The following is a 12,832-nucleotide window of genomic DNA, read 5'->3' as shown; positions in this document are numbered from 1 at the left end:
GTCAGAAAACGCTTCTTGGACTCCGGAGATGGCCCTGTCGTGTTGTGATCAGTCTTGTTGGTGGTTTTACTTCTGTACAGCACTACAACAGGTTAAGTACACAAACACTGAGTAACAAGGAGCAAAGGCTAAACTTTGTTTTGGATTCTGACATGATCTGCTTCACTCTGCCTCTGGCTGTCATGTCCATTTGAAAAAATCTCCTAAAAGGCATTTTTGCCCTCTTACTCGCAGGATAACGGCAGGCAAAATCATATATTGCAAAAGTGTGTTCTTGATCTCAGCGTTTAGATCACTGTACTGAAAATGTGTGCAGGAGTTGTACAAACTGGATGGAGCACTGGCTTGTGGACTCTACTGTCCGACCAGGCCTTCGTTACTCCAACAAAGCCATCACAAGTAAAGAAAGATGCATCATCTCTTTCCTTCCACTGACACCCAGGTCAACTTAATCAACCTGCTTTCCATTTGCACAGCATGATCCCGCTGAGACAAGAGAGAAGGTCACGCAGCGTTTGCACACGCTGCAGCACTTCTTGGGGAAGCTGATCTGCTAAATCTTTGGATATACTTGAATCAATAAGCAGCATTAACAAAGGAGCAGCCAAGGCATAACTCTGGATTTACAAACTGAAGCTCCTTCAGTGTCCCGCTGAGGTGAGTGGATGATACCAAACAAATTTATTAGTTACATCTTAAGTTTTTTTGCATGCATAAATCCATTAACACCATACTGCATCACTCAGAGAACAGAGTTTAGCAGTTTTTAGTGTGTTGGTCTGCCATGCTGAGGATCTGGTAGGCCATAGTTGCTTTAGTTGTTCCATTGCTCCTCCAGGAGGAAAACAGCCTGCATGTCAAGCATTCACATGCTAAATGTTTGAATGCAAGACAACAGAACATGCATACAAATGGGACACAAAAGGCACATACAAACCTGATTGCAGTCACAGTGACTGTCAGCAGCGCACACATCCCCTTCATACTGTGTGCCAACTGGATTCCCTCATGAACTTCAATTATTCATCGAACACAACACGCAGGTCTTCCGTTCCAAATATATTCCTCTTTCTTACGTACGTTCTTTGTGACGGCATCACACTCACAGCTTGAGCCTTTTGTTGTGCCAATAAAGTGCTAAGTGTTGACAAGGCTGCATATCGCATGGCATCACTTTCCCGCAGTTTTAATTTTCTGCCTTTCATCTGGGGAAACAACGGCTGAGAGACAATGTAGCGAAAATCTATTTTTAACCCTGTGACAGCAGTTTTGACGTCTTGCTAAAAAGATCACTGTTTAGGTCATAAAGGGTTTTTTTTTTCAGTGTGAGATTCTGCGTTTCTAAGTGTTACCATAGTTACCTTCAGAAATGTGAACTAGAATCCAGATCAAATTCTTCGCATCTTATATTGGATTATGTATATTTTACTAGTCTCAAAAACTCAGAAGAGTCATTTACAAAGGTGTGCATGGCAGTTTTTTTAAAGAAAAGATCATTTAAAGGTTGTTGCCAATGCGATTCTACGTGTTTCTGACTGGTTTTGATTCCATGCTGACAATTATTATTCATGTTCCTGGAGCTGCTGTTAACCTGCAGCATCCCAAGACTGAGAAACAAGTGTTTCTTTTTCCCTACGTGGATCTCACTGGCCGGGTTAAATGCAAACCACAGATGATTAAGTGAAGAAATGCAATAAGACATTATAGAAGGAAGTAAGGAAAAGAGAAAAAGTGATGAGCAAGAGATAAGACAGAAGCCAAAAAATCTGACTGATTGCAGAGAGAAGAGACAAGATGCTGAATACGCATTTGCTCGTGGACCCAAAGTGCAAAAATACATTTCACTTGTGTTGCTTTTAACACATGAACTATTTCTTTGGCTTTTTCTGTATATGAGCTTAAACACTAATGGCTGCAGTAATAATGTCAAAGGAGGTCAAAATATGCTGACAAGAGGTGAAGATAAAAACAAACATTGCATATTTTTCAGTCGCACTTTATTTAACGATGATGTGAAAAGTAAAGGCTGTCCATAACATTCAGACAACAACAGAAGAATGTTTTCCAAGTCCCCCTCCCCCCCTTCCCAGTAACAACTAATGGCTCAAAAATGTTTAGGTGCTCCATGTGTGATACTTATTTTATACAACTTTTCGATATCCAGACTTCATCTGTACATAACATTGTTACAGATACTGTAAATAAATAAAAAAGACTTTCAATAACCCTCGTGGTGTATTTGTGAAATATTTCCTATGAAAAAATGAGAATGTATGTAAAGATCTTTACATATACATATATTTATGTTTATATACATATATATATATATATATATATATATATATATATATATATATATATATATATATATATATATATATATATAGTTCTCTATTCTTTCTGTAATAAGAAAACAAGTTATTGCCCCGCTTGAACATGTTGCATTTAATATAGTTTTAGTTTACCATTTTAAAGTTGTTTTTTTTTTTTTTTTAACTTAATGCCATGTGGTTCCACACATCAAACTGACAAAACAATATGGACCTGTGTGTTTCTCCACTTAATATATTTGTCATATTGTTATACTTCTGCACATGTATGTTTTGTGTTCTCCAGAGACCTTGATGATGACACATACAAATATAATCATATATGTCACTTTAAACTTCAAACTGAAAAGTTAAAAAGACCTGTAGCAAATACACACCATCAGCATGACGCTATTTATTACAGATAATTATGAGCCCTTGACCCACAACATTTGCATTTGAACAAATTTTCATTCATGAGAAAGACTGAAATGAGTCATGACAACATATTTTCTTTTTTAAAAAAGGGTATATTAAAAAAAAAGGAAAAAAAAAGAAAACCACCACCTGATAAACTATATTTGGCATTTTAAATTTAATTAGTATTGGTGTTTTAGGGTTTCCTTTTTTTTTTTTTTTTTTTTTTTTAAATAATAGGGAAAGTGTATTTAGCCTGATTATTAGCTGCTACTTTTGTTTTATTGCCACCAGTGAACAGCTGCTAAGAAAATATTTAGTTTGTCCACTGACAATCTTGGCATTGACATGTGTGAACTGACCAAGAGGTCAAAATAACCCAAATCTATGGTTTTGCAAGTATAAGTATATGTAAAACCAAATCGCAAGTGAGAGGATGGAATAAGGATGGATTTGTCCAGTTGCAAAAACAGATGTACCTCTGTGAATTGTACATTTTTATTTCATGCCGTCTTGAGAAAGCCAAATACCAAATATTCCATACATGGACACCATCATCAGGGTATCAGCAAGTTGTACACAATCACGTATAATGTTATATATAAAATGTGCAGTTGGTTTTTTTGTTTCTCCTGAAGGAAGAACCAACCCTCTGGCAATGTCTCACTTGCATGTTCTGTGACTGTGGTTCTCTGGTTGGCGAAGGTGCAGGAGAAGATGTGACTCCTTGGAGATCTGTGCTCGCGGTTTCCCTGCTCCTGTGCTCTGCAGGGGCCGGAAAAGGTGGAGGAGCTCTTGTCGAGAGTCACCCTGATATGTCCGACAGTTTGTGGATCTTCTTTTGTCTCCCCGATCACTGAATTCTCCACTTTCATTTTCAACCAAAGACCGATTGACTATGTTCATGTTCAGATATCAGCCTGCAGAAGAAGCTTCCAGCTGAAGTGGAGCTGTTGCCATATACTTCCCAAACTGTCCTTTCCACTGAGGCATGGAATTTAACTTCATTTCTAACACATTGTACAAATAACAGATGTGTGGCCAGTTATGGATAAGCGCAATTATAACCGTATGTATGTAGTGTGGGTACTGCAGGCTACAATATAAGACAACAGGCACAGCGCTCATTAAACGCCGTAGAAACAAAAACCAAGACACCAATGGTGAAACAATATGTTGAGAACAAACCTTCTCACACTTAATTAAAAAAAAAACAAAAAAAAAAAACTTTTTTTTCTTTTAATTTGAGTCATTGCTCCCTGTTTGCTATTATTCTGCATGAAGAAAGGTTTTACATAAAAAAAAAAAAAAAAAAAACTTTCTTGATGACTGTTATGCTCAATGCAGCCTTCTTGGGTCAAGGTCCGCAGCACTGAATTACATTTCCATAGCAACTGAGGTATGTTCACTGTTGCTAAGTGAGAAGTGATTTTAATGACTGTGAAAGAAAGCCCTGTGTCTGTGCTGTATCACTGTGACCAGCAGTGGTGGCATCACTGTCTTGGAACTGGACCTACAGTCGTTTGGGGGCTTATAACACACAACTCCCATGTGTTTATTACCATCACAGCTCCGAATGGAAATTCAGGTCAACCTCTTCATTCAGTCAAGCTCTGGAACTGGTAGACCTACATCCTTTCCACCATCACTTCTTCAGCTGTGTCCCCTGACAAAGTTATATTTATTGTAAAGTCTGTGCCTTTTTGCCATTGACACCCCCACCACCTTTAACTGTGCTGGTTAGCTGTGAGGGCTAGATCAGATGGACATCTTAACAGTCTATGGAGACCATTGTGTGGTGACCTGGCCCACCATGAATGCAGAGAACACCTAAATCCATAAGATGCTCTGTTGGGTTTTAAACATACATTTGTATGTGTGCATGTGTTGGCATGTAACACACATTGAAGACAACTGTGAAGTACTCCTATGGCATCTTTCAGCTCTATTTTTTTTTCACATATGCAGCCTTTAAGACCTGTTGGAAGGCAGCATCTAGAATCTGTAAAACATGCTTAAAGGACAAATAAATCAAGTGTTAAAATATGGCGCCTATGCAAAGTCTGACATGAAGTCTTGGACAAAAACGAGTGGCAAAACTTTAGTAAAGTGGAATAAAGAGCTGCGTGCATCTCCCCCCATGTTAGAGGAATGGGCTCCCCGAAGCATTTCCATGTTTCAGGCCGACTTTGATGCCCATACGTTTATATATCAATGATTATACAAACAGATGTAAATCTCTTCAGTATCTAATTTTAGGGTGCTAGGTTTTATAAGCTTTCATTTGAAATGACCCTGCCTTCGTTGAAAGCACTATGCTTAGAACCCAGTCAATTATCCATTGACAGCATATACAAAGCTTACAGTACGTCAATGCCAGAAATGATATTTACATGTCTGCACAACTTTGGGAAGAGGATTGGGAGGATTTCTTTAGTGGGGTCTTGCAAACCCCATGTCCCCAAACTGACATCCAATCACTAAAGCAGTGAAAGACTAAAGTTAGATGACAAGCTCACATGTAGCCGCGAGCACATACAGTACATAAAACAGAGAAGGAACAGAAACAGACAATTCCCCCCTGAAGCAGATAAGGCTACACGTAAGATTAGGGCTGGTCCGCCACTGCTCTGCTATTGGGGTATCACCATGTTTGTGCATGTGTTTGTAATTGTGTGTATCTGTGTCTGACTGTGCATATATGTATTTGCCTAGGCAGGGGGGAGGGGCATATGGCCAACACATGTCAATCACAGGAGTTTTTATGGGTCATCCAGTGCCCACTCTGTCATCACCCACCCCTTCCTGAACGATGATATCAGTTCTTGAGAGACTGGGGTGAAGAGGTATGAAGAGTGAGATTTTGTCCCCCGTTCCTCTTCTTACCCCTCTTCTCCTCATTCAAGACAAAATATGCACATACGCTGACGATATCAGTCTATTTGTTGAAGAACAAAAACATTTGTGTCTCCTTTGCAAAGAGCCAGGTGGGGGAGTGAATGAAGCTCACAGGCCAGAAACCATCACCCGGTAAGAGGGGGGGATGTGTCTGTGCCTTGGGCTGGAACCAGGGCTTCCGTTTGGGCTCGTGCAGCTGGCATCGACCCCTCCTATGGAAGGTAAGTAAGCATGGTGCAGGATAGGCAGCTGCAAAGACAGTCGGCGCTGTATACTGCAGATAGAAAAGGAAAGGGATCACGTAAGGGGTTGTACCACTTACTTACCACATGTAATGTACTAAACAACATATCTGAACATATATTTTTTTTCTTTTTAGCTCTTTGAACTCAATCTATTAAAGTTTATAAGCATGATAAACTCAAAGGTAAAACTTCTAATAACAGTAGATAGTTCCAGAAAAAGACAGAAACTCAGTAGAAGAACGATATGTTTAGAAATTGTAATGTGGAAAAATTTCAGCCACTGATGTCAAAAATCTGGATGTGCTGTTGTCAGGTCATCAGGAGGAAATATATGTCCTTATTCTTTTTTTTCTTCCTATATACAGTGTCCTCACACATTTGTGCATTTTAAAACAATTCAGCCTAATCCAAAACTTCACTTGACAATATATATTAGTACTAGATACAATTTAGCACTGTTTTTTTGGAGCTGGAGTACCTGCAACTGTGTAGATGCCAAATTTCTCTTTGATCTCCTGCAATTGGCTGTACATGGCAGCCAGCCAGAATTTACATACTCGCAAAGCAGTCAGCTGATACCAAACCTGAAATTAGTGTAAAACTGCCAAAAGTGCAACACCACTGATTTCTATATGCGGTTAGTTTTTCATACATTTCTAGCTTTTATCTACTCTGATTCCAAAGTGACATTACATTCAGTCATTTTAGCCATAATAACATATTAAGGTGTCAGTATTGAAATTAATGTCCCCAGTTAGTAGGTAGGCCTTTTGAAACTAATTTCTCAGTTCAGTAGTCATTAGGCCTCAAAAGTCAGTACTTCAGGCCATGAGTGGCATGCCTACAGGGGTATGAGACAAGTCTGCTCTGAACTGACATGGAGTTGCATTCACTGGTAACCTCTGCTGTACTGGGATGATTTCAGTCATCAATCGTTAGAAGATTAAGTATTAAGATTTCTACCAAGATGGCTGTGTTAAATAGCTTTGATTAATTTTTAGTGTACTGTAATCATTGCTTGTACTTCTGTTTATTAGACCAACAAACCCTCAAAGGACTGATTTCCACCTTTTGTTGAAATTACCTGTTGTTTTTTTCGTCTTAATTCCATTTGATTTAATTTTACTTTTCAAGCAAAGCTTGTCAAGAAGATCGCACACAGTACACCCCAGACACTGTATTTTTTACAACTGCATTCATGAGAAGGGGAGACGATTAGCATCCAATTTATTGTTGCAATATGACTTGCAGATGCACCTTGCTAAACAAACCAGGTTGAGCAGATAATATTGCTCTTTACCCTTTTGGTAATAGTGAAATACATAGCCCGATACTTTAAAGAGGTACTGTACAAACTAATGTTGTGATTTTATTGTATCAATGTTAACCAACTGTGTTCTGGTTGCGACACAATACCCGCAGGAAGTAGATGTGCACCCTGTTAAGGCAGATAATATCCATTAGCTGATACAATCTGGAAGTGGTAGTTGACTTCATCTAAAATTTTTGGGTTTTTTTTGCATTGCAGATGGGCTGCTGTGTTTCTACTTTTATGATGGTTTTCTGTATTTTTCATGCTGTCCAAGCTGAAGGCTGAATATCAAATTAGTATGACTGGAAAAGAAAATCTAGTCAAAGCAGCCTATAAGTTTAGTTTTTAAAATTAGGCTCCAGTCTCATTTTAGATTCTGTATTCAGCTTCTGCCCAACAGCAAGGTTCAGTCTACGAGACATTGCTCTGGTTTACTAAGGAAATAAAATAAATTCTTGGGATACAAGGTCAGACTCTTCTCTTCATATAAACCATTACAGATCACATTTCTCCTTTGGAAAATAACCTTTAAAAAAAAAAACAACCTGTTTTAGAAAATAACCTGCAGGATTGTGGCTTTTGAGCCCCCGCATGGCCAACTCCGTTTCACAGACGATAACTTCAAACCAGCAATGCTTCCTTGCACACAGATCCTAGTGATCATGAACAAAATCATTTCTAAACATAATGTTGACACCAAAATACACTCTTTATAATCTCTTGTTTTGTGAGCATTAGGGTCTGATCTTGGCAGCAACTGAAAACAAAAGCCATTTTTTCTGATTATATATATTTTTTAGAAGCAGATTAATATGTTTGGAATTTATTTCAACCCTCAAAGGTGATGATTGTGCTTAATGGGTTAAAATGTTATTATCTGTAAGAACACATGAGCATATGGTTCTTTGTCCTAGTCAGTGCAGCTGACTTCATTTGCTGTCTGCAATCCCTGTAATCTGTACATCATATGGGATACAAAAGGTGTTATTTTTGCTTTTTTTTTCTTATTTTATAAATCATGCATACTTTTTCATTCATTTTGTGCATATACAGGATATGGCTTTGATATCACATCACTGATTCTCAGCAAGCAACTGGAACGCAGCACCTGCGTTCAGTTCAGTTGTCTCTGTCGCCTCATCACTCTCTCCTACAGCAGTTTTACCCAAAGTCATACACTAATAATCAAGCAAATTTTATGGAACTATAAACTGAACTACATCTCTCAATTTTTGGTAGTAGGAGAACTAAAAGCCTCAAAACATTGTGTCTGCCAGAGAGTGATTATAGAAGACTAAAATATTGCATCTTATCCGGCGGGCTGCGTGAGCTGAAATCTTCTTTTAAACAGTCAACAGTTTAGTGAGAAACTGAGACAGTCAGGAAATGGTAAACATAACGGATGAAGTTAGCACAGTTCTTCATTGTTTTTGTAATTGTTTAGTGCTCTTCTCAGATTCACTTCTTCATACTAAGCCTTTAATCCACTGTTCCTCCCAGCTTCTGGGATCATCTGACAAAAAGAACATTTCATGCTTCTGCCTGGTGTGACACTCCACACCTTACCTCGCCAAAGCCACTGCCAGCCATTTGCAAGGAAATTACATAACTGAATGCTTCTTATGCAAAAAAAAAATTAGGTGGGTAATATAATTCAAGCTTGTTCAGCAACAGACCTAGAAAAATGTCTTCATTGGATGAACTTTGAAATATTAATGGTCCTCAGGCTCTGTCATTGTCCTGGTTTGTTTTACTTGCAATGCATATACAATCTTACTGGCTCATAAAATACTTTTTGTTTTAGATTTTCATTTTTTGTCGTATTATATGTGATACAGATGCTACATGAAATGATTACACACATACAGTGTGACTTTTATGTCAGTATCCATCCCACTGTTTTATGATTCTTTTCTAACTTCTTTATAGTTGCATCTTCTTTCTCTTCACCTTCTCTTTTCCTACCTCTCTTCCCTCCATGTGATCAAACATTCATGTGGCATGGGAATAGCTCTGAGTGTTCCTTTACCTCTGTTCTCCTCCCTGTCTATTTTGAGAGCTGCTTCCAATGCAAGCTGTAAATCACTGGTTACATAAGCCTCTGTGAGCCTCTACCTCCTCTCTTTTCTATCTAAACAGATTTTCAAACATATTCTTTCAGCCCATCTTCTGTCTGTTACTGTCCTCAGTACTGTGCCCTCTTTGTCTGCTGTCTCCTTTCGCTCCACCCATCCAGCATTCTACTCCTAGTTGTGGTCAGAGAGGTGTCGCATGTAGCGTTCTCAATGATGTATTAGGTGTCCCCGATCCCAGTAATGATGTCAACATCCCTGAACTCTGCTGTCTTATGAGTAAATGCAGATGTGCATTTTTGTGACATGGCTGTTTGGATGATTGTAAGTAAGTTACAGTTTATTCTGCATAGTGAGAGAATGAACATGCACTCTTTGTGGTAATATGCATGTTGATGGGCGTGGGAGAGAAAAGTATAGGGCCAGTCCGTGCTTTGACAGAGCCCCGTTGCCAGAGCAACCGCCTGAAAGCTGTTTGTGGTTGCGATACATATGACGCGTCGTCTGATGAGAAAGCTAACAAAATAGGGAAGAGGGATGGACACAGGGGTAGAGGTGCTAAGAAAAACAGAATCTTACTGTTCGGGCGAGTTGATATCCTCCAGGGGACCTCTGTTTATTCTGGAAGGATCCATGGAGCCCCACTGTGCTTGCGGTTTCTGCTCCAGGTGGTTTTTTAATATAGACTTTTCTCCATCTGCATTAAAACATGTTAACAAATCATAACAAAACATCTTAAAAAATTTGATATGTGAAATAGATGGTCACACTTTGTTTATCACGTACAAGCAGCATTCATTATAGCAAGAATGGATTTGATTGACAGCTGCCTTTTGCCTCTCATGTTTGCGTAAACTTTGGTTTCAGAATCAGACAAAAAGCAAAACAAATAAACTCATAATTTGTGTATTCAAAATAAATACATGATAAATATATTAATTTTGAGGGTACTTATCATAATCAATAAACAAATTAACCAAAAGGATATTTTCTGCATATAATCCGAACACAAAAGATAAAGACACAGAAGATGTTTAAGTGGTGGTGCTTTAATATTGATACATATGGATACAGAAGCAACTGAGAAAGTTGGATGCTAAGCAGCTATTATCCCACAGCAATCAGATTCCTAAACCTGAGGATGTGCACGGCACACACACCGCAACTATGGTCCGTTTAGGGTTAAATTTCAGTAGTTTCCTTCAAAATACTTTAACTTATATATAACTTATATATTATATATGTTGTTATAATCAGTTCAGTTTGTCTGTTTTTTTATAGTTTTAGTGATTACTAAGTTGTGGATGTGTGAAGTATAAGCCGTATCTCTAGCTATCTAACATATAATAGTCTATAATGCTAGTGTCATATTGATCAACTTCCAGAGGCTGGAGCTTTTACATTTGTTTATCCATATGAACTGGGTTGGGTCAAAAGCAGCGTTTACTTTTTTTAGGTGGAAAATGGCTGCTTGAATGCCAAACTCCAAAAGAAGGAATCCTAAAAGACTCTTTGGCACAACAATAATTTAACAAGGCATGTTTATCAACTGACTGCACCTTTATTGGTTTCATTATCCTAAAAACAGTGCTGCTTATACAATTCAATTTCAAGCAATCCCAGCCAAAAGTAAAAAGAGATTCATAAGGAAAACCTTAGTTTTACAGAACTACACCTGGAGAGCAATGGATCGCTCCTTTTCCTCCCCACATGTTCCAGATTTTTCAGGTCTTGCTGACCTGATTCAGCGCTCCATGGCCCCATTGGACATCTGTGCCTGCTCAACTATTTCAGTTCTGTTTGCATTGTGAATAAAGCCTAACCTTGTAGACCTAGAGTTGTGTTAAAAGCACTGACACAGATACATGTTCCAGGATGAATTGAAGCAGAGAATCTTTCTGCTAAAAAGAAAAAAAAAAAAAGAAAAACTGTTTGGGATATTGAGTTTTTTTTTTGTCATTGCACACTCCTTCAACATGCATTAAAGCTTCCTGCATCTTTAACTTTTACTCTTCCAGTATAAGTAGCTTTTGTAGCAGCATGACTTCTGCTAAATTTTAGATGCAACTCCCATTAAAGAGATTTAGAAAAACAGCATCCAAACAGTGCATGTCAATGCAACTAGCATGGCCTTAATGCAGCTTTTGACGAAATGTGTCTTATATAAATCAACATGGGAAAAAAAGTTGTATCCATAGATAGAGATGGGAAAAACCACAATGTTTTTAACAAAACAACTTTGACATTGATGTTGTTTTCCTGGATATGGTAGGATTCCTGGGAAAGTTATCGCAACTAAAAAAAAAAAAACTTATAAAATTAGCATTTAATAATACCAGTTGGTGTTATACAATATTTAATAGGAAAGCCTGATTTGTGCCTTTCACAACAAGGTATAAGCTAAGAGTATTTTACCTCAACACAGCTAAATGTGCATGGAGTGTTCCCCAAAATATGTCAAAGTAGTAGTTGTTGTAAAAAAAAAAAAAAAATTTTTTTTTTTAACTTTTACTCTTTATTTTACACTGTCAGGCAACTCAACTGTGTTCTAATTACCTACATGTTTAGCTTGTTGCTCATTTCACAGTAACACTATACGTACAAGTTAATTTAAAGTTAACTTAATTGTGAAATGTTCTAATCAGGTTCCCCAACCATAATACAACAACCACTGGTATTTTTAAAAGGGAGAAATAACCAAACAATACTCACAATTTACATTTGGAGCTGTTTATTTAATAAAATAAATGCCTCAGCCACCATTTTTCATAGTTTACTTTTGATAAACTAAGAACTGATTTAGTTTGTGGAATAATTAATCAAATAATGACATTATAAAATATTTGATGTAATTTGCTTTTCAAACTTTAATGTACCTACTTGTGGCCTACTCGAGGAAATCCCTTGCAAAATTCAAATGTCATTGTAAATTATTGGGCACTTTTGCAGTCACAAAATACAATGACTTCCTGTGGCTTTTTAGTACATCTTCAGTGCAATAACAATAAAATAGTTAGATTGTAATACCTAAAATATTACATTTGCAAAATGCCACAGTTACAATAAAGAATGCTTACAACATGGTCAATATAACACCCAAACCTTTAACCTCGGCTAAAATCAGGACACAGCTGTCAGAATGTCAGAAAACCACACCTTAACTGTCTTCTGCTGCTGTTCTCCAGCACTGCCATGCAGTTTAAGATGACAGTGAAAGGTGGAGTGCTGCTTCTCACCCGTCTTGATTGAGTGTAATCATTGTTGACACAGCGTTCTTCTCTTATAACAGCCACTCATTCACAACCCCCCAATATATTTAGACCATCTCTCTTATGAATACTGATGACCTCAGCTAAGAAGCAGTGAAGATGACGGCGGCTGTAAAGCAGAAGCATATTGATGCTGGGAAAAGTAGACATGCTGACCGGCGATAATGATCTGTGATTTTATTGCTCTCATTTAAATCTGAATGATTTCTGTGACCAGAACCAAACGCTGCCTCCTTTAATAAGTCATTAATAAATCTGTTTTAGGGATGTTTGATACTTACTTTAATACTCTTAATTTTGATATCAATAT

The 12,832-nt window shown here is 37.8% G+C and overlaps 1 protein-coding gene across 1 annotated transcript in view; it reads right to left on the bottom strand.

Moving 5' to 3' along the window:
* Nucleotides 1-5,732: 5,732 nt before the first annotated feature.
* gabbr2 (gamma-aminobutyric acid (GABA) B receptor, 2) overlaps nt 5,733-12,832 on the bottom strand; it is a gene marked incomplete at both ends in the record, with an annotated part of 193,450 nt that continues 186,350 nt past the window's right edge. Inside the window, 2 exons of the mRNA XM_079259213.1 lie at nt 5,733-5,898; nt 9,833-9,950. Coding sequence (XP_079115339.1) covers nt 5,733-5,898; nt 9,833-9,950 — 284 coding nt within the window. The remainder of the gene's footprint in view (nt 5,899-9,832; nt 9,951-12,832) is intronic.

Source organism: Telmatherina bonti (assembly GCF_933228915.1).
Source record: "Telmatherina bonti genome assembly, chromosome: 19".
Taxonomy (NCBI): domain Eukaryota; kingdom Metazoa; phylum Chordata; class Actinopteri; order Atheriniformes; family Telmatherinidae; genus Telmatherina; species Telmatherina bonti.
This window is presented reverse-complemented; position numbering and strand designations above follow the sequence as displayed.